General features: G+C 38.4%; 1 protein-coding gene across 1 annotated transcript; it reads right to left on the bottom strand.

Moving 5' to 3' along the window:
- Positions 1–1,300: 1,300 nt before the first annotated feature.
- Positions 1,301–20,137, bottom strand: LOC126819367 (arrestin domain-containing protein 3). The gene is made up of 7 exons (XM_050547376.1): positions 19,773–20,137; positions 10,800–10,946; positions 9,716–9,942; positions 8,166–8,348; positions 6,385–6,567; positions 5,032–5,200; positions 1,301–4,158 (listed from the first exon to the last, which is right to left on the bottom strand). The coding sequence occupies exons 1-7, from the start codon at positions 19,888–19,890 to the stop codon at positions 3,989–3,991; spliced, it is 1,197 nt and encodes a 398-aa protein (XP_050403333.1). The 5' UTR covers positions 19,891–20,137; the 3' UTR covers positions 1,301–3,988.
- Between the last annotated feature and the right edge of the window lie 3,070 nt (positions 20,138–23,207).

Below are 23,207 nucleotides of genomic sequence, written 5' to 3'. Positions count from 1 at the left end.
TCAAACAGATTGTTTTTAGACATGAAACGAAATAAAATGAAATGGGTAATGACAATCGAGGCTAGACACTAATTGTATCCCCGATAGCTTGGCTATTTTATAGCCTAACTATAATATATAGCCTACTGTCAAATAACCCATTATATAATCTTACCTAATACCGCATTAATTATTTTTAATTCAGATGAGGTGCATAAATTAAAAAAAACCAAATTATTCAAGTAAACAAGGTAGGCTATTCGCGTCGTACTATCCACATAACAACATGATGTTATATTTACGTAACGTAAAATTTACGTAAAAATTCTCAGTCAGTTTACCATCATTTTGTTCATCTTTTTAACGATAATTTTACGTCATTGAGATAACTGTTCCGACAAATCAACTAAAAAAAATATCGTGTGTGTAGGCTAGTTGATGATTGTATTAAACTAACCAAGCGGTTTGCCATTTGTAAAATAACTACCTACTTCAAAAGATGGGGGGAGGGGTCACCCCGTCTACTAGTATTTCGATATAGTATATTCTAAATTTATGACGGGTATTACATTTTTATTGCAGTCCTTTGTACATTGGATCCCTAGCCACACGTACACCCCCACATCGGTTACAGGTTTCAATAGTCGCCAGAGATTTTGAAGTTATGAATTTAAACTAAGCAGTCGAGTATCGATCCTTTCTTGGTATTGATGGTAGCCAACACTTGATTATATTCTTTCTGTAATCTTAATGTACCCTGTATACATATATATATTGATCATAATATATGTTTATCATTTATGTATTTTGCTATTCCGGCAAATCCTTAAACGAATTACCCATAATGAAAACAACTCCTTGCCTATTTCACACTGTGGGAAATCTGCTTATTTTGTACTGTTTTAAATTTCTCTTGGTCGATTTCTGGTCCACTTTTGAAGACAAAAATCCATTTGAATGGCCTGGATTAATAAATATCAACCAGACCCATCCAACTGCTACTGAGCAATTAGACAATACACGTATGTATAAATTTACAATGAATTTAAAACTTTAGGAAAAAATCAATACACATATCCTTACAACTTTAAGGGATACAGAAACAAGCCAATGACATATAACTCAACTTCCAAAAAGCAATCGTTAGAACTTCTTATCGGCTTACTGAAAGGGGGAATAAATTCATCTGGGGGCACCGCGGGACTAATGACACTTTAATATGGCTTGATAAATAGTTGACAAATCAAACTCAAATGTTGAACACCATACGGTATAAATAAAACATACTCTAAACTAGTGGATATCTTTTTATATATTAAAATACAGATGTGACGTCACCCTTTAATGTTGGCGTATCATTATTTCAAATAATCGTACGGACAACTTGCCGATCGTACATTTTTATGCTAGTGAAATATTGGACTCGCGTGACATTTCACTGTAGAAGCACGTGCGAAGTGTCTGTATTTTACGTTTTTTAATGGTCTCGAGCTTATAAGACATTGCGTAATATATTAAAACAATACGAGGGCCGTTAACTTAATATCTCTCTCTCGACCATTAAACAATACTTAAACGATACTCCAAGCTGGCCAAATAAATGGTAGGAAAAAAACAAATTCTTCACAAAAAATTATAATAAAATATTATATGGACTAGTAAATATCTTTCTATATATTAAATAGCACCAGATAAATAGTGGAGAAAAAACAAGGCGAACGAAAAGGTATAATAAAACATCTTATAATCTAGTGGGTATCTTTTTTTTTTCTTAAATGACACTTTAAGTTGGCCGGATAAATAGTTGGATAAACAATTCTTCACACAAAAGGTATAATAAAACATATTATAAAATAGTGGATGTTTTTTTTTATATTAAATGACACTTCAAGTTGGTCGCATAAATAGAAGAAAAAAACCTCTTCACAAAAAAGTATAATAAAACATATTATGATCTAGTGGATATTTTTTTATATATTAAACAGCACTTCAAGTTAGACGGATAAATAGAAGAGAAAAAACAAAGTGGATCATAAAGGTATAATAAAACATTTTATGAACTAGTGGATATCTTTTTTTTATATTAAATAACATGTTGGTCGGATAAATTGTGGAGAAAAATAAAGTGAGACAAAATGGCATAATAAAACTTATTATAAACTAGTGGATGTCTTTTTTTTTTATATTAAATGACATTTCAAGTTGGCCGGATAAATAGTAGAGAAAAACAAAGTGGAACATAAAAGTAACAATAACACATATTATGATATAGTAGATATAATAGGTTTATTTTTATATATTTATTTGTATAGGCACTTCAGATTTGCTTCATTGATAGCAGAGAAAACCAAACTCCTCAAAAAAGGATAATAAATCATTATAAATTAATACATATTATGGTTGCATATTTATATTTACACATACTTCGTGTTGGTAGGATAAATATATATTATCAATTATAGGAAAACAATTAACACTGAAGTTATGAGTTATATTTGGCAATTTTCAAACAAAATTTTTTGTCCGGGTGTATGGCTGAGATTTGTGCAATATGTCATGCCACAAAATGTCATTTAAAGTAATTTTGTTGTTTTAGCAGAAATGCCATGTATAGACCACTGCCTGGCTAAATAGTGAAAAGACGATACCGTCCATCGTGACCAATAATAAATAATATTGTCACCCAATAATACATTCTACAGTAGATATCGCTTTACATGAACTTGATTGGTCAATTAAAAAGGAACTACTTTTTTTTATTTTCAAAGAACAGTTCATTTTTATTAAAAATAACTTCTTTCTTATTAAAAAGAAACTATTTTTATTTAATTGACTTTCATGGAAACACTGGGTCAATACAAAGGCCTTTCTAATGATTGAATTGCTGTCACAAATGATGTATCACTATGCCGTAATGTAACCAGGTTCAATAAAAGTGAAATCTATAGCAAAGAATTAGATTTATTTATTTATGCATGTAAGGAAGGATTCAGTGATAAATAAGAGCCTCGTTTTTTTTTTACTTTATCGACTTGTGTTAATATTTTTTGATATAAAAAAAGACGAGTAGGAGATGCTCTATATATGTTCATTTATATAGCACCAAATCCACAAAACGTGCTCACAGCGCAAAGTGAACAAAGCGTGTGGTTTTACAATCTGATTAAAACATAGATCCTATTTCGTTTCGTTTTTTATAGTTCAAAATTTCGTTTACCTGTCTTTACTACACTAAGGTCTGGAAGAGTTGTTATATTAGCCAAGGAAACAATCTGCTACGGTGAGTTTTTGACATGAGGTGCACGGAACTTTGGGTAAACCACTAGAAACGTTAACGCTGATTGATTAATCAGTGTCTGACATCTGACGCGACCTTCCACTACAACTGGTCAGATCTTCATGTAGTGTAGGCCATCGAAAGGATAAAAAACGAAACGAAATATAGATCTTGTTTTTTAATCCGATTGGTTGTTTTAAATAATTCACCACCGAAGATGCATCTGGTTATATGATGACATTTCACATTAGAAGATATCACTCCTAAAACAGACTACTGTATGTGCGATGTTAAATTTCAAGCACCAAGGCTAGAGCGGTGTTTGTTATGTTAGCACCAAATATCACCCAAATGTGAAGCAATGTTATTTGAGTCCTACGAATCAGACAGTTGTAAATGGTCAAATTTGAGATATTATATTTTCCTCTATTCGCTGAGCTACAGACATGAGTGCCTTTAAGTATAGTATATAAACCCCGTACAGTATTCGTTATATCACATCAAATAGTTATAATACATGCATTTGGACGGAATATTGTAGGATTATAGTATATAAACCCCGTACAGTATTCGTTATATAACATCAAATAGTTATAATACATGCATTTGGACGGAATATTGTAGGATTATAGTATATAAACCTCGTACAGTATTCGTTATATAACATCAAATAGTTATAATACATGCATTTGGACGGAATATTGTAGGATTATAGTATGATCATAGCTTGTTTTACTCAGTCTCTTGCTCAGTTACAGGCATAAATGTATTAGCTTCATGTTGATTCCAATTATAATATGAGTAAACAGGAGCATAGTCCATATTCCCACGTGTGTGTTCATTATCACTCTCTTCGCGTATATTAACCTTACCAAAGGCACATTCAGCATAGGATGGCGGAGCTGAAAAAAAAACAAGGCTTATTTTTAAACGAAAATAAGAAACAAAACGTGCCATTTTCTTAAAACAACCCATTGCCAGGCAACTAATATAAGCTCACCATAGCTTTGTTTGTGAAGGTTGTAGTGTAAAAGATCTACAAAATAATTACATTTACATTTCCAAAATCGTCACATTTCCGAAATTATTTCAAAAAATATACGCTCATCAGCAGCCCTGTCAATTATGGATAAATCGTTACATTTGATAGGCACATTAACTACAGTTACAAATGCAACTTTTTATGACAAATTCTAAAAGAATCAACAGAATAATCTTTAAGTAGCATTTAGCGATTGGGAATATTTGTCGAAACGTTGTGCTTTTAGAATAAAACCAGTGCTTGTCTCCCATAAAAAAATGTTCAATGTGATTAAAACACAGATCCTATTTCGTTTCCTTTGTTTATAGTACAAAATTTCGTTTTACTTGTCTTTACTACACTAGCATCTGAAAGAGTTGTAATGATGTGAGGGATTAGCCAATGAAACGGCCTGGGCTGCACGGAACTGTGGGTAACCCACTAGAAACATCAACGCTGATTGGTTAATCAAATATCTGACGTCATAGGGCCAAAAGCTGCTCGCATGACCTCTGACGCGACCTCCTACTACATCTGGTAGAGGGCATCAAAAGTATAAAGAAACGAAACGAAATATAGATCTGTATTTTAATCACATTGAAAAACATCAATCTTTACATGTAGTTTCCTGACGGCCAATAGAGTATAGGTAAAGCAGACATCCGTCGGACTTGGCCCTAACGGTCTATGATAAGCAACAATGTTTACGGTGGACAAATACATCATTTTAAATAATAAAACCAGGTTTACTTACGCAAACCCATATTGGAAGGAGCTGATGGTTGCATTGGTATTGCATTAGTCCCTGGAAGAGGTGGTGGTAGACCATACTGTTGTGCTACTCTCTGGAGAGGTATTGAGCCTAATATGATATCAATTGGCACCACCAAGTCAAAAGCTAAACCAGACGGAACAACATTTAACTGAAAACAATATACAAAGGAAATATCAGAATTCATAGTCACGAGGAAAACAAATGACAAAAGTTGACATCAGTGCTATCTCAGATGCATCCACGGGGATCAATTAATAACCCTTTCTCACTAAACACGATATAAACATGGATGCCAATATTTTAAATATATAGATTACAGACAGTTAAACCCAGGTCCGTAACCAGCTCAGAGCAACGAGGGGGCGGGAAGTGTTCTCAGGGGTGCTGTAAAATTACGAACAATGTATATCTATCGTTTTTATGGTCGACAATTTTTTCACGGGGGGGGGGGACAAACTTCCCCAAGGGCCCACCACCCACCTAGCATATTGCTAGATTATGAGGGAAAACAGAGAACAAAAATCGGAGAAAACAACTGATATTAATGTATCGCAGGTGTTGACTCACGTATTAATAACCCGTTACTACTCGTTTCGAATCCTCGGTTGTACGTGACAAGGAATAGGGTCGACTGTCCAACCTCGTGGGTTTTCTCCGGGTCCTCCGGTTTCCTCCCACTGCTAAAGACCCCTACGCGCAAGCGAATTATTGAAATAAAATTGAACCATGTGTTAGTCCCGAAATGACCTAGTTTGTGTCGAGTGGACGTTAAACGCTCTCTCTCTCTCTCTGTTACTACTCATGACATGGTGCTGATACATGTACTCAATATGATAGAGGAGATGCATACATAAATCATAATATATTTTAATTCTAACCAGGCTTTTAAAGCCACTATTATGAATACATTACAGCCATACATAGGAGGGGTTCACGGTGGCTAAGTGGGTAAGACCCTGGCTCGCTAGCCTGGAAGTCGGGTGTTCGATCCCTGCATTGACCGAGAAAGTTCACCCAAATTTTCCGGCGTGGTTCCCCACTTGTCATAAATGCATAACAAGGGGCATGCCAAGGACTGTTGTTTAGTCGTTCGGGTGGGACGAAAAACGGAGGTCCCGTGTACACATAGGAATGCGCGTAAAAGATCCTTTGACAGTTGGAAGTCGAAATAAGAGTAGGCCGTAGGCAAAAATTCCCTCAGCACACTGTATGGCGTATGCTCGTCTTTATTAGCGCAGTTCGAAGTAGAACAGCAGGACGTTAAACCCCATTTCATTTCATTTCATTCCATATCCATAAATAGGAAATAAAACATAAATGTATGTATCTTACCACTGCTGTATATTTGATATCTATAATTCGACATCCTCGTAAACCAGACGGGGGTAACGGAGGTACAGGCAGATGATCTCCGTTCCAAATATCACTATCACCTGGTTCAATGGCACCATGCCAGATTTTAGACACAATATTACATCTTGTTCTAGTTTTTGTTCTGGCGTGATATTGAACAGTCTGAAAGTAATGATGACGTAATGGTACATGAATGTCGAAATGTATGAAAACGTCATCAGTTGATAACAAGAGAGTTGGGGAATAACATTTTATAAAACTGTATCTCAAACGCGCCATGTAATGCTGGAAATCTCTTTTAAATATAACATTAAAATGTCAGTAAGCAAAATATGCCTAAAGTCTATTACGTTTGTAAGCGATATTGTAACATGCTTAAGGGTGAATCTTGCATTGATTGGTCAATTATTATTAGACACTGTCTATTGGACAATAACACCATTCTGTTTAGTAATTTCTTTTAAAATCTTAAAATAGCATGTTACAATGTCGATAAACACTTCCTGTTTCGTATTTATAGGGGGGGGGGGGTTAATGTGCAATAGACATGTCCTGAGATTTTCCACAATAACACCCCTTTAAATGCGAAAAAGAAAGTGTTTATCTCCTAATTATCAAATTCAGGGGCAAATTACTCTTCTGAAACAGATTCTCTATCAGTCGATAATATATACACGACTGAGAAGTACCCAAAAATGACTGATTCACAAACGACAAAATGATAACTTCAAAGCATCCCGTGTAGAATAGACAAAGCAAACGTAAACAACTGATGTTCGTTGAACCCAACATACTTGATTGAAACTTAAATGATTTTTTTTTTTAAAAACTGAACGTAAATCACTTCATTACACACTCGTACATTAATGTGCTTTTAGACCCATGTTCGTCTTTTATCCCGGTCAGACACTTAAGTTGAACAGGTTTAAAAACCACGGGGGTCGTTAAACCAGTATAACTTTGTCGTTTGAACGTAAATGTAGTGCAAATAAACTAGTTTAAAAACCGCATCGTGCGAGTATTTTTATTTTAAACTGGTTCATATTGGCCGTCTGAACGAATCGTCTTAAAAACCCCGACCCCAGCTGGCTTTGGACACGCGCGGTAAGTTACATTCATGGCAACTAGCCGCGTAATGCAGTGCCATTGTTATCGATAGCGTGCAAGAACCGAATAAAGAATATGAAGCTACCAATACGGAGTAAACTCTAACCTCCCACCGAAGAAATCAGAACACTTGTTGTACTTAGTGTTATTTTAACGTCCGCTTCCACAGAAGGTGATATCGCACACAAATTTGTCTTATTTCTATTTTAATGATCTTAGCGCACGCGCAGGGGTCTTTGCTGTGGAAGGAAACCGGAGTACCCGGAGTAAACCCACGAGGTTGAGCAGGCACCCCCTATCTCCAAGTCACACACGCTTATACCAGGGATCTAAACCACAACCGCAAGTCAGAGGTGACCGGCCAACTAGAGGTCGAAGCGTGACACTCTAGACCACTAGGCCACCCCAATCGCCCTAGTCAGAATAGTTAAACTGGTTTGGCTTATAGTAAGTGTGAACGCAACACGACCCTGTCTGTCTGCCTTAAAATCCCCGGCGATTTTGAACTGGTTTAAAAATAAGCGCCTGAACGGTATATCTGTTAGGGTTCCAAATAATAGAGTTATACTATGTGTTTGTTATGTTTCCAATTGCTAAATGCCACTAAAGGATTATATGTGTTACTATCAAGATTAATCTTAATCCCGACTCACCATTCTAATGTCAGCGAAAGAACTGGTCATCTTTCGTCGACTGCCATTATTTATCTCACCGGTGATGGGAATGACCTCACCGGGTACGTAACCCAATCTATCAAGTTTGAACATACAACTAATTGGCCCGGATTTACAGCACAAACAACACAACGTTTTATCATCATTTGCTGAGGCACCTTGCTGAAAAAACACAGAGATTATCAGCAAATACAATTAATTTAAATGATTTGTGATCATTGATCTAAGCATTCTTTTGAAGGACTTACGCAGTGTTCACGGTATGCTTTTTATTATGGGACATTGTCTCATTCAGTTGAGGGACCTATACTCTGTTCAGGGTATGCTTGCTATTATGGGACATTGTCTCATTCAGTTGAGGGACCTATACTCTGTTCACGGTATGGATGCTATTATGGGACGTTGTCTCATTGAGCTGACGGACCTATACTGCGTTCACGGTATGCTTTCTATTATTGTTAGTAGTCCGGTAGAACTATGGCTCAACCTGGCAATTGTATACAAAATTTTAACTAAGCCTATATTCATTCATATTTAAGACCTACTAATCTTTACTTCACAATTAGTAATTCATTAATACCTGAAAATAGCCACACCCTGGCAATTTTTTTTAAGTAGGTTGGTGGGTCCCGTATTAGTGCGAGATCAATTTTGGGAAAAAATGGTGAAATGTGCTAAAAAAAACCCCAATAAAACGGCCCTCTCATTATATTCACAATTAATAACTTTGCATATAATTTACAATAAAGTATGCTTAAATTAATTATCTGTTGCTCCTCTATTTGTTAGACACAGTTTCCAATTACATAGCTATAGCCTAATAATATGCAAAATGCGTGGAAATACGCCCAACGCCCACACAGCAGCCATGTCCCGAAGAAGATCATATGGACAACAGTTTTTCCGAAGGAAAACAATTTGAAAGTCAGTAGAATTCATCAATAGGATAATCGGTAGGGTTCGTGCTCTAAATAATTGAGAAAAATCTGGTAAAGACTTTATCATCTATTGCGCTCACAGTGAAATTAACAGGGTTCGTCCTCCAACTTAAAATGGATAGGGTTCTTCTCTAATAACACCGGTACGTTACAACAAATTTAAGAAAAGAACTGTAGAATATATTGAGCTCACAGGGTTTGCGAAAAACTCTGCAACGGAAGGTCGAGAAAACATTGATAGGTGTTCATTGACACAAGGCCCCAATGATTCAAACCAAATTTGAAAACAAAATCGTTGGACTCACAAAGCTGTCGGACATGCGTGACTCGGAAAATCGACAGGATTTGTTTTGTTATTACCCCATTGCTTCTTACGAAATTTAAAAAAAAAAACATCCCTTCGAAAATGAAAAGGGGACGTAACTCTTTAACGGAAGATCGGGGCACGCATAATATCGATAAGGTTTATCTCCTAATGAGGTCAACAGCTGTCGGACTGACATTATACTTCCACACTGAAATGTGAGTGTATGAAAATCAGACGACAGTGAATCAAAACGCGAATCTTTTTATTTGACAAAACATATTTACCGTGGCCATTGGCTCCAGATTAAGATCAAGAGGATCGACAATTGTAAAAGCCCGCCTCGTCGTATGATCAAACTTCCAGGGACGATCGATTACACCACCCACTGAATATCGAACCCGCCCAGTAAAACTTTCATAAGATGATGGTATTCCTGTGGGCAACTGGAAACTAAATGGATATGTATATCTTCCTGCTTTTAAAACTGGGTCGTCTCCCTTCTGTCCTGGACCTGATAACATAAATCAATTGACGCATATATTAAATAATGGGTGCAACTAGATGTGAACCTATAATTTCTTTAGCATAAATTACGGAAACCAAGTTGTTTTTTAGGGGGTGGGGGTGGATGCCGAATGGTTTCGACTCGCCTCTTGTGGGTTTTCTCCGTATCCTCCGATTTCCCCCCACTGTTAAAGAACCCGTAGGCGCAAGTGAATTATTGAAATAAAATTGATGTAATAATGTTTATTCTTAACCGATCATTTTAATGTTAAAACTACTAAGCGTTTATCAATTATCCATCGGAAGTAGAAAAAATGGGGGCTTAACGTCCTACTGTTCTGCTCCGACTGGGCTAATAAAGACGGGCATACGCCATACAGGAGCTTTTGCCCGGGCAACGGCAATATATATAATTATATGGTCCACTCTTATATCGAATTCCAACTGCCAAGGGATCTTTTACATCAAGGTATAAACGGGACCTCAATTTTTCTCTTTTTTTGTCGGGCCCTCCGTTCAGCTCCACTGACAAGGGGAAACCACGTCGTAAAATCCCTATGAACATTCTCGGCCAATGCAGGGATCGAACACGCGAGCCAGCGTCTTACCCACTTAGCCACCGTGGGTCCCACAATCCATCGGTATTCTATCATTAGTTAGCATACCCGTTGAGCATGCTCAATATGGTAGTAGTTGTTTTGATTAAGGTTGTGGCCGATAGCAATATTTTCATTTTATATTTATGTTGACATAGGTTTTGACTATTTCCAGATATGAGATCACTATGGAACCAAATTTTGCAAGTTTAGGTGAAAACCCCCAAAGTCCCTACAGCAAGGCCAATCAAATACAAATGTATCTTACCTTTGCCAAATAACACCAGCGTATGATTAAAATATGTTTCACTGGATGAATAATGTCTTGTAACTGTGCGTCTACTTTTACCACTGCCTGTGCTGTGTCGTTCTGTCCAGTGAACTCGTGCACCGCCATCAAAATGAAGTCTTATTCCTGAAAGCAACAAGAAGATTATTTTTTTTAGGAACATGTGGAACATGAGAACCTCCAAGCATTAAGTTTGAATAATATCAAAGCAATCGGAGACGTTCATTTAATTACCGAAAAAGTAGATATTTTGCAAGATTCAAGTTCCTTCGACTAACTCAAGGACATTTCCTGTCACCATCCATTGCTGAAAGTAGGGTACTATCGCCCAGTCATCTCGTGCACAAATTAGTCCAATTAAATTGACTACTGTTGACGTAAAACGGTGCCCATACGAAACATTTACCCCAAAATGGCCCGCCCTACCCTAATAGCTGACACATCTATATTTCTATATAAGAAAGAGCGAGGTTCAATTTCCCTTCGGACATCATTTATAGATCTTAGGAGAGACATCGGATGGGCTTCCTAGTGAGACATACCGCTAGCCGTCTCGGCTTAAAGACCGGTATACCGACATCATTCAGGGTTTCCAGAGGAACATCATACCCACAGCCTCCTCGGCTTAGAGGCTAGGTTGAAGACATCATTCAGAGATCATAGGAGAGATATCGTTCGGAGTTCCTAGGAGAACATCACACCCACAGCCCCTCGGCTTAGAGGCCGGAATGGCTCTCGCCTCAGAACACTCGCTAATTGATAGAGAACTTATATTTAGCTTATATTTAATGTCATAGCTGTGTGTGTAGTTTCCTGTATGCAACGTTTGCATTATGGATATTATAAAGATATAAAAACATAGCTAACCAACAAAGTTTTCCAGAGTCAATTGATCCTTGAAGTTTTATATACAACGTGAAGTCAAAGTTAGTTCCTAATTGACTGCAGTGTCACTATACTCAGCGTGAAAGTCCTGACTAGATGACCTGGCGCCTGGTACGTTCGGGCATTTTTATGCGCGAACTCTTAGGTTTTTTTTTTTACTGGCATGCGCACAGGTACTATTTCTTTTTCTTTTAACAAGTACCCAAATCGGGGATTTCGTGCGGAGGTAGTTCGGAGGTAAACAGTCTGTGAAGTACAACCCATGCCACTGTACCTGTATATCGCTAATTATAAACCGAATGTGTGAAGACAGTTCATACATATCACTCAAAAATTTGTCAGTACAAACTCAGTTGATTCACGCTCGATTTGCTACTAAACAAACCCATCGGTTTATTTTCTCAACAGTGTGACCCGAAGTGACCGCGGATTTATTGACCTTGTATGAACTTATCCATAGCTATATCCTTACACCGAGAGAAATTATCTAGTCTCGGTGAAAAGAACCATGGTCATCTGGTAGAAAATTACTTTTGTATTTTTTGGAACGGAAAACAGTGTTTTTAGAAGCAAACTAACCTGCCGCACATGAGGAAGTCATTATACTAATAATAAAAGGCGAGACCTCTTTTTGCGGCGCAGGCTTATCACTGAGTAGTAAACCGTCCACAAACAATAATATAGGAAGCCTAGTGACGAGTGTAGTACTGTAAGTCGGCTATAGACTATAGATTTGAGTCGAGATTACTCGCTTTCAGTTTACTCTGTTTTTGCGATAACCAATTATGTGAGAAATACCATACTGACATTCGGTTTTTAAAAGTTGTACACGAACTAAATGCGTTTGTTAGATACTGACAGAGCAGCCCCGAGTCGAACAATCGCCGCCCGAGCTGTCTTCGTCAGCTAGTTTCACAATATCGTGCAATAGGTGTATTAATGTGATTTTTAGGTTTAACCCCAAAAACAATGCCAAAATAGTGTTTTCACTGCTTACAGAAAACTGAAATTTAAAAAAAAAAATCTTTATGAGGGTGACCCTCCCACACACTCCCTATCGAGCTGCCGCTCGGTCTGCGCAGCCTCATGCCTGGCACATACTGTCAACGTTGTATATTTTTCCGTTTCCGCCCTTCCCCCCCACAATATATATTTCACGGCTACGTTGCGACGGTACCAGCATACCCAGTTGTTGACACCCATTACATCACTCCTGTCTAACAAATCATAAAGCTGTGGTGTTACGGTGGCGGCATAGTATTTCACCGTAACACCACAGCCACTCTAACCATTCATAATACATCTAACTATCCCTTTACAGCACTTCACTCCCTACACATTTCCCCTCATCCTACTTTCCCAAACGTCAACAACACATCTCATACATCCAGTTCGCTGATTAACCCTTGTACCACGTCTACTGGATGACCTGGCGCCTGGTACGTTCGGGCATTTTTATGCGCGAACTCTTAGGGTTTTTTTTACTGGCACGCGCACAGGTACTATTTCTTTTTCTTTTAACAAGTACCCAAATCGGGGATTTCGTGCGGAGGTAGTTCGGAGGTAAACAGTCTGTGAAGTACAATACTTGCCACTCTACCTGTGTATCGCTAATTATAAACCGAATGTGTGAAGACAGTTCATACATATCACTCAAAAATTTTTCAGTACAAACTCAGTTGATTCACGCTCGATTTGCTACTAAACAAACCCATCGGTTTATTTTCTCAACAGTGTGACCGCGGATTTATTGACCTTGTATGAACTTATCCATAGCTATATCATTACACCGAGAGAAATTATCTAGTCTCGGTGAAAAGAACCATGGTCATCTGGTAGAAAATTACTTTTGTATTTTTTGGAACGGAAAACAGTGTTTTTAGAAGCAAACTAACCTGCCGCACATGAGGAAGTCATTATACTAATAATAAAAGGCGAGACCTCTTTTTGCGGCGCAGGCTTATCACTGAGTAGTAAACCGTCCACAAACAATAATATAGGAAGCCTAGTGACGAGTGTAGTTTTTGTCTACGATATCACCTTAGGTGGAAGTGGACGTAAACACCAGAAAAACGAGTGTAGTAAGTAGGCTATAGACTATAGGTTTGAGTCGAGATTACTCGCTTTCAGTTTGCTCTGTTTTTGCGATAACCAATTCTGTGAGAAATACCATACTGACATTCGGTTTTTAAAAGTTGTACGCGCACTAAATGCGTTTGTTAGATACTGACAGAGCAGCCCGGAGTCAAAACACGGTTGATTCAACACGACTTCATTGGTTATTCAATACGTCGTTAACCCCGAATAACCTTTCACACGTCCAATCACAATATCGTGCAATAGGTGTATTAATGTGATTTTTAGGTTTAACCCCGCAAACAATGCCAAAATAGTGTTTTCACTGCTTACAGAAAACTGAAATTTAAAAAAGATTTTTTTTATGAGGGTGACACTCCCACACACTCCCTATCGAGCTGCCGCTCGGTCTGCGCAGCCTCATGCCTGGCACATACTGTCAACATTGTATATTTTTCCATTTCCGCCCTCCCCCCCCCCCCCCACAATATATATTTCACGGCTACGTTGCGACGGTATCAGCATACCCAGTTGTTGACACCCATTACATCACTCCTGTCTAACAAATCATAAAGCTGTGGTGTTACGGTGGCGGCATAGTATTTCACCGTAACACCACAGCCACTCTAACCATTCATAATACATCTAACTATCCCTTTACAGCACTTCACTCCCTACACATTTCCCCTCGTCCTACTTTCCCAAACGTCAACAACACATCTCATACATCCAGTTCGCTGATTAACCCTTGTACCACGTCTACTGGATGACCTGGCGCCTGGTACGTTCGGGCATTTTTATGCGCGAACTCTTAGGGTTTTTTTTACTGGCACGCGCACAGGTACTATTTCTTTTTCTTTTAACAAGTACCCAAATCGGGGATTTCGTGCGGAGGTAGTTCGGAGGTAAACAGTCTGTGAAGTACAACATTTGCCACTGTACCTGTGTATCGCTAATTATAAACCGAATGTGTGAAGACAGTTCATACATATCACTCAAAAATTTTTCAGTACAAACTCAGTTGATTCACGCTCGATTTGCTACTAAACAAACCCATCGGTTTATTTTCTCAACAGTGTGACCCGAAGTGACCGCGGATTTATTGACCTTGTATGAACTTATCCATAGCTATATCCTTACACCGAGAGAAATTATCTAGTCTCGGTGAAAAGAACCATGGTCATCTGGTAGAAAATTACTTTTGTATTTTTTGGAACGGAAAACAGTGTTTTTAGAAGCAAACTAACCTGCCGCACATGAGGAAGTCATTATACTAATAATAAAAGGCGAGACCTCTTTTTGCGGCGCAGGCTTATCACTGAGTAGTAAACCGTCCACAAACAATAATATAGGAAGCCTAGTGACAGTGTAGTAAGTGGGCTATAGACTATAGGTTTGAGTCGAGATTACTGGCTTTCAGTTTACTCTGTTTTTGCGATAACCAATTATGTGAGAAATACCATACTGACATTCGGTTTTTAAAAGTTGTACGCGAACTAAATGCGTTTGTTAGATACTGACAGAGCAGCCCCGAGTCGAACAATCGCCGCCCGAGCTGTCTTCGTCAGCTAGTTTCACAATATCGTGCAATAGGTGTATTAATGTGATTTTTAGGTTTAACCCCGCAAACAATGCCAAAATAGTGTTTTCACTGCTTACAGAAAACTGAAATTCAAAAAAAATTTTTTTATGAGGGTGACCCTCCCACACACTCCCTATCGAGCTGCCGCTCGGTCTGCGCAGCCTCATGCCTGGCACATACTGTCAACATTGTATATTTTTCCGTTTCCGCCCCCCCCCCCCCACAATATATATTTCACGGCTACGTTGCGACGGTACCAGCATACCCAGTTGTTGACACCCATTACATCACTCCTGTCTAACAAATCATAAAGCTGTGGTGTTACGGTGGCGGCATAGTATTTCACCGTAACACCACAGCCACTCTAACCATTCATAATACATCTAACTATCCCTTTACAGCACTCCCTACACATTTCCCCTCGTCCTACTTTCCCAAACGTCAACAACACATCTCATACATCCAGTTCGCTGATTAACCCTTGTACCACGTCTACTGGATGGCCTGGCGCCTGGTACGTTCGGGCATTTTTATGCGCGAACTCTTAGGTTTTTTTTTTACTGGCACGCGCACAGGTACTATTTCTTTTTCTTTTACAAGTACCCAAATCGGGGATTTCGTGCGGAGGTAGTTCGGAGGTAAACAGTCTGTGAAGTACAACACTTGCCACTGTACCTGTGTATCGCTAATTATAAACCAAATGTGTGAAGACAGTTCATACATATCACTCAAAAATTTTTCAGTACAATTGTATATTTTCCCGTTTCCGCCCCCCCCCACAATATATATTTCACGGCTACATTGCGACGGTACCAGCATACCCAGTTGTTGACACCCATTACATCACTCCTGTCTAACAAATCATAAAGCTGTGGTGTTACGGTGGCGGCATAGTATTTCACCGTAACACCACAGCCACTCTAACCATTCATAATACATCTAACTATCCCTTTACAGCACTTCACTCCCTACACATTTCCCCTCGTCCTACTTTCCCAAACGTGAACAACACATCTCATACATCCAGTTCGCTGATTAACCCTTGTACCACGTCTACTGGATAAGTGTTACCCTAGTGTCACCGGCCGTATACACAAAGTGGAAGTCGTCAGAGTTAATTGGTCATAGTGTCACATCATTCTTTAGAGATCTAATGTTTTTTAGTGCCGAGACGAAGGATAATCACGACGCAACCCTACCTGTAGTGTCGCAATTATTCCAGTCGGAGCAGAACAATAGGACCTTAAACACCATTTTATTTCATTTATTTGAACATGCACTATGTAACTGTGTAGTCAAAACAAAATGTGATTGTACAGTCAACAAAATCACGGTACTGTGCTGTCAAAGAAAATGTTTACTTAAAGTAAGATGATGCAGTACTGTTAAAAAACGCGACTGTTTACTTCAAGCACAATGTGACTGTTGATGATGAGTAAAATATTAGACAGTGATTAAACAATTAATAATGATATAGTTGTTCAATTCATACTATTGTTGTTTTTTTTATTTTTTTTGGGGGGGGGGATTGTTTTTTTTTGTTTTGTTTTTTTGATATATAGCCACTTAAGGAAAAAAACCACGGTGTTAAATTCGCATAGAATTGTAAAAGAGTGTTTCAGTTTATAATTTATATTTTCTGCCAGGGTTGAGGAGGCAGGATTAGGAAGTAAAGAGGCACGAATATTTGTGATCTCCTACTAATATAGCGTCACTGCTTATAGATTCGTCGTAATGTTAAAAAAATATTACAGGCTAAGAAATGTCGTGGATTTAAAGTTGAAGTTAATGGGAGGGGGATTATTACTGGTCTGATGCCTAATATTTTAATTATCGCACAATCCTCAAAAAATCGTCATGACAGTGGGTTAGTGCTAAATGATAAGGCCAGCTCAATTTTTCGTCATAGATCACGAGCAAAGGAACAATCCTATGCTGACATATTTGCTTAGCAGGGTTATGTGTTTGGACAACGTTTGTTTATGATAATCATAAATGTCTTTGATAATTTTGAGAAATGATATGAAATGATATGAAATGGGGTTTAACGTCTTACTTTTCTGCATAAACTGGGCTAATGAAGACTGTTTTACGTCATACGGGACAAAGGGGGATTGGATGGCCGAATGGTTAGCACGTGCGCTGTAACATCTTACGTTTCTGCACCGACTGGGCTAATGAGGCAAATTAATACATGGACAGCGGCGGTATGACCTACTCTTTATTTCGAATTCCTTCTGTTACGTTTGTTTTTCTTTTACGCGCAGGAATGTTTACTTTTCATGGACTACATACTTGCAGGATCTTTTAATATGGGTGAATGGTTAGCGTGTGTATGCTGTATCAAAAGGTCTGTCATTGAATCGACTGGCGTGGTTTCTATTTCCCGGTTGTACGTGACAAGGAGTAGGGTCACCTGTTCAACCTCGTGGATTTTCTCCGGGTCCTTCGCTTTCCTCCCACAGCTAAAGACCCCTACGCGCAAGCGAATAATTGAAATAAAATTGAACCATGCGCCATGCGTTAGTCTCTCTCTCTCTCTATCTCTCTCTCTCTCTCGCTACGAGGGCAACGACGCTACGACCTTCTCGTAATTCCCATTCCAAAACGCGCTTTGCTCATCGGTGCTGTGTCGGCCCACCAAATAGATAATATATTATTACCTACGGTGAAAAATCTTAAAGAATATGTTATTGTTTCAACGGAAGCTTTTGTTTTGTGTAATATTTATTAACAATCGCATTATTTTTTCATTTTACTGTTCGGAAATATATATTTATATATAAAATATATAAAATATTATACTCTCAGGTAAAAGTATATAGAAATATGAGGTTTATAGAAAGAAAAACTAATATCATCTTAGCTAAGACACCGTTCAAGCCCCATTATGTACTTTTAATTCAATACAGTATACGTTAGTGGCCTTGGGGAGTGAATATAATATTTAAATACATTCATATGTTCAGAAATATAAATACTATAATAATGTGTACTCCCCAATGTGATTTACGTACAATGTATTCAATCAGAAGAACATAATGGGGTTTATTGGGTCTTGACTACACACGATTTTACTAATATGTAGACCATTATCTAGTTCAGTCAACACGATAGATATCTGTTACATTGTATCCAGGGCTTTACTGCGCAGGTCTACGGATATCAATGTTGGAACGTGTTAGAACCGGTGTAAATTAGGTTCTGGTAAACTAAGCAGAGATGGAGTCAGCAAATTTTTTATTTAAACATAGATTATGCAAGAGCTAAATCTGCCTATTTAGGTCTGAAAATGTTATCTAGATTACTTGTCTACGATATCACCTATGGTAGAAGTGGATGTAACACTTTAGGCTTTAGGAACAAACGAACGATTTAAATTATTAATTAGACATTGATTAACTTATCCAGACCATAATTAACTCTCGGTGTTATTACTAGACTGCGATATGTACTGGATTAGAATCCGATCTGCTGCTCAACTCTCATTTCGAAATCAGGAAGTAGATAATCGAGACTATGTATTTTATCGTACCGACTTTAGTAATGATGATCGAGGCTAGACCCAAAATTCAATTGCTTAATTCCTGTTTCAGAGTGGATTAATTTGACTGAAATTTTCAGCAAATTCCCTTTACATTATCTAGTTTTTAACTATTATAGTGAGAACTGCCAGCTCTTTATCTAACCTTATATAATGTATCTTTTTAAAGAACGAGACCCTCTATGATCTTTATGGTTGACAACACTGGCATAAAATATGACAGGTGATTAACAAGGAAAAGCCTTGAAATATTATTGAACGTCATCCTATACGCTATGAAAAACATGAAATTTAATGAAATTGGGTTTAAGGTCCAACTTTTCTTCACCAATCAGGCTAATGAAAAGTAACACATACCATGTAATGTCCAATGAGGAAACGTTTGCCCGGACATCCGTTTCCGCCGGCTCTTCGAATTATAAGATTTCCAAGGTACTTTGTTACGCCAACGTGTACACGGGACCTTGGGGTTGGGTGGACGAATGGTTAGCACGGGCGCGCTGCATCATAAGGCGTGTCACTGAGTCAACTGGCGGGGTTTCGAATCGCCGGTTGTACGTGACAAGGAGTAGGGTTACCTGTCCAACCTCGTGGGTTTTCTCCGGGTCATCCGGTTTCCTCCCACTGGTAAAGAAAAGACCCCTACGCACAAGCGAATTATTGAAATAAAATTAAACCAAGTGTTAGTCCCGAAATGACCTAGTTTGTGTCGAGTGGACTTTAACCCCCCCCTCTCTCTCTCTCTCTCTCTTGTTAACACCTTTCCACTGACATTAGGAAATCACGCCAGAACCAGCGCCTAACTCACTCATCAACCGTGGCCCCCAAACCCAATAAACATAGAGAAACATAAAACAGAAATTACCTCTCATTTTTATTTCATCATTTAATTCCACTGTAACATGGCCTTGTATTAATTGCCCTCCATAGTACACCGCCTGGGGGTTAGAGAATGTTATTTCAAATATATTTAACTTTCCCATATTGATAGGTTTAGTAGTTTTATACTGTTTACGATGATCAATGAAATAACAGTCTATACCACGTGTAGTTTAAACCAATAACTGTATTTAATTTTTGATAACTGGCCTATACAGCTAATGGACACCTTTTTATTTCGCAATCCATTGAGGTATAAGTTATATACAGAGGCTATATTACACCCACGTTGAAATCATACCACTTAGATACACAGTATATTAAGAACACGCCACTTTTAACCACACACTTGTGTCGTCTTTCCTTCGCCACTATTTCCTTATTGCAAGTCTTACAATAGCTGCATATTGTAATAAACAATTAAATGTACATTTATGAACACACTTCCTTGCCCTTTATGGGTAAAATACTATGACTTTTTTTCTAATGATATTGTGAAGGCCCTACAGTAACCCAGGACAACATTTTGTTTGTTGATTAATCGTTTATAACTTTGACCCCGACTATCTAAACACACACCTTTATAAATCAAGTTTTCTTCTCAAATAAAGAAAAATAATGCTATAGATGAGTACCTTATCATACGGTAGAATGTATTACTATGTTGGCTTTCTATGCGGGAATAGAAGGATTAACTTATTATTTAGGAAGGTCAATAAAACAGTAATATACTACTACCTTTATAAACGATAAAAACTAGCAACCCAATATCCAGTAGACGTGGTACAAGGGTTAATCAGCGAACTGGATGTATGAGATGTGTTGTTGACGTTTGGGAAAGTAGGACGAGGGGAAATGTGTAGGGAGTGAAGTGCTGTAAAGGGATAGTTAGATGTATTATGAATGGTTAGAGTGGCTGTGGTGTTACGGTGAAATACTATGCCGCCACCGTAACACCACAGCTTTATGATTTGTTAGACAGGAGTGATGTAATGGGTGTCAACAACTGGGTATGCTGGTACCGTCGCAACGTAGCCGTGAAATATATATTGTGGGGGGGGGGAGGGCGGAAACGGAAAAATATACAATGTTGACAGTATGTGCCAGGCATGAGGCTGCGCAGACCGAGCGGCAGCTCGATAGGGAGTGTGTGGGAGGGTCACCCTCATAAAAAATTTTTTTTTAAATTTCAGTTTTCTGTAAGCAGTGAAAACACTATTTTGGCATTGTTTGCGGGGTTAAACCTAAAAATCACATTAATACACCTATTGCACAATATTGTGAAACTAGCTGACGAAGACAGCTCGGGCGGCGATTGTTCGACTCGGGGCTGCTCTGTCAGTATCTAACAAGCGCATTTAGTTCGCGTACAACTTTTAAAAACCGAATGTCAGTATGGTATTTCTCACATAATTGGTTATCGCAAAAACAGAGTATACTGAAAGCGAGTAATCTCGACTCAAACCTATAGTCTATAGCCTACTTACTACACTCGTCACTAGGCTTCCTTTATTATTGTTTGTGGACGGTTTACTACTCAGTGATAAGCCTGCGCCGCAAAAAGAGGTCTCGCCTTTTATTATTAGTATAATGACTTCCTCATGTGCGGCAGGTTAGTTTGCTTCTACAAACACTGTTTTCCGTTCCAAAAAATACAAAAGTAATTTTCTACCAGATGACCATGGTTCTTTTCACCGAGACTAGATAATTTCTCTCGGTGTAAGGATATAGCTATGGATAAGTTCATACAAGGTCAATAAATCCGCGGTCTCTTCGGGTCACACTGTTGAGAAAATAAACCGATGGGTTTGTTTAGTAGCAAATCGAGCGTGAATCAACTGAGTTTGTACTGAAAAATTTTTGAGTGATATGTATGAACTGTCTTCACACATTCGGTTTATAATTAGCGATACACAGGTACAGTGGCAAGTGTTGTACTTCACAGACTGTTTACCTCCGAACTACCTCCGCACGAAATCCCCGATTTGGGTACTTGTTAAAAGAAAAAGAAATAGTACCTGTGCGCATGCCAGTAAAAAATAACCTAAGAGTTCGCGCATAAAAATGCCCGAACGTACCAGGCGCCAGGTCATCCCGCAGCAGTTGCCCTCCTTTGAAAAGTGTGGCGAGTCACATATTTTTTTTATATCTGCTTACTGAGTTTTCAACTTGCAATTTTTTTTATTTTTTCAAACAGTTTTTGACATTATTTTGTCTACTTGACCTACGTATGTTCGCCCAGTACAGTCCGATCAGTATCGATAGCGCAGCGCTATGATTTGTCAAGTCCGCGGGGCTGTTATGTTAGCCTTGGACAAATGAAATTATTTTTAAAAAAAAAACATCCCAATAAACGAGAGAAAAGACTCCAATGACGATACCTCAGATTGTAAAGAATACCTATTTCAGAACTGTGCAGAACCAGGGAAAGATCGCCATTTCTTTCATTATTAGGTTTGGGGGTGAACCATAACGACGTTTAAGGCTTGTCCGTCTTGACTAAAGGCAATGACAACAACACGATACAATCGTCACCTCTGTCGATAATATTAACGCTTGCCCAAAGCGCCAATTTATCCTTGGCAACAATGATCCCGAAGGAATTAATATTAACGCTTGCCCAAAGCGCCAATTTATCCTTGGCAACAATGATCCCGAGGGAGTTTTCCAGATCATCTACATAAGAATAGTGCGTGTAGCGTTTGCTTATTTTGTATAACCGCCGATAGAAAAATACGACACCCTTGTCAAAAACCACACCGGAATGAAGAGGCTTTCCGTTGGAGCAGTGTGGCACAACCACGATACTTTAAATCAACTATGGTGACCGCGATGTAATTCTTAGCGACAACATAATAATATGAACAGCAGAATCTTTGAGGTAGACGTGCAGAAACACTAGAAATGACCACCACATCATCGTCCTGGGTAATGGTACATATTATAGACTTATGGGGAAAACAGCTATGTCCATATATATTTTCGTGGATGATATAATTGTGGAATCGTTTAGTGTCGACGTTAAACCTTTTGGGTTAGTCAATGCACCAACATCTTTCAAGAGATTAACGATGGACACGTCCAGTTGTTTGCAATTAGGGGAAGGGGAGATGTTTACTTGTTCATGGACAACATAATTGGGAAATCTGTTAGTGTCCACATTATGCCCTATGGGTTTTCCAATTCACCAGCTTTACAGAGCCTATTGGAGGCACCGCACTCGGGGGATTGCTTTGCCGACACAACAATTTGCCCATGGGGTCTGCTACCATTTTTAATTCAAATGACTGTATGACCGACAGCTTTATTGCGATTTGAGGCCAATAAAATGTCGAGTGTCTTCAATAGGTAGCTTGGCGGTAGCGGGCCGAGGAACGAGGATTGTGGTGCAGAAATCCAAATATAAAACGTTTGACGATCG

Source organism: Patella vulgata, chromosome 4 (genome assembly GCF_932274485.2).
Source record: "Patella vulgata chromosome 4, xgPatVulg1.2, whole genome shotgun sequence".
Lineage (NCBI taxonomy): Eukaryota > Metazoa > Mollusca > Gastropoda > Patellidae > Patella > Patella vulgata.
This window is presented reverse-complemented; position numbering and strand designations above follow the sequence as displayed.

Bases quoted from the DNA above. Each gene is read 5' to 3' on its own strand.
- LOC126819367 (XM_050547376.1), bottom strand. From the start codon at position 19,890: ATGGGAAAGTTAAATATATTTGAAATAACATTCTCTAACCCCCAGGCG. The intron at 8,349-9,715 runs GTAAATATGTTT...GTGTTTTTTCAG, and splicing joins ATCTGGAGCCAATGGCCACG to CAAGGTGCCTCAGCAAATGA. The intron at 5,201-6,384 runs GTAAGATACATA...TATTGTTTTCAG, and splicing joins ATATCAAATATACAGCAGTG to TTAAATGTTGTTCCGTCTGG.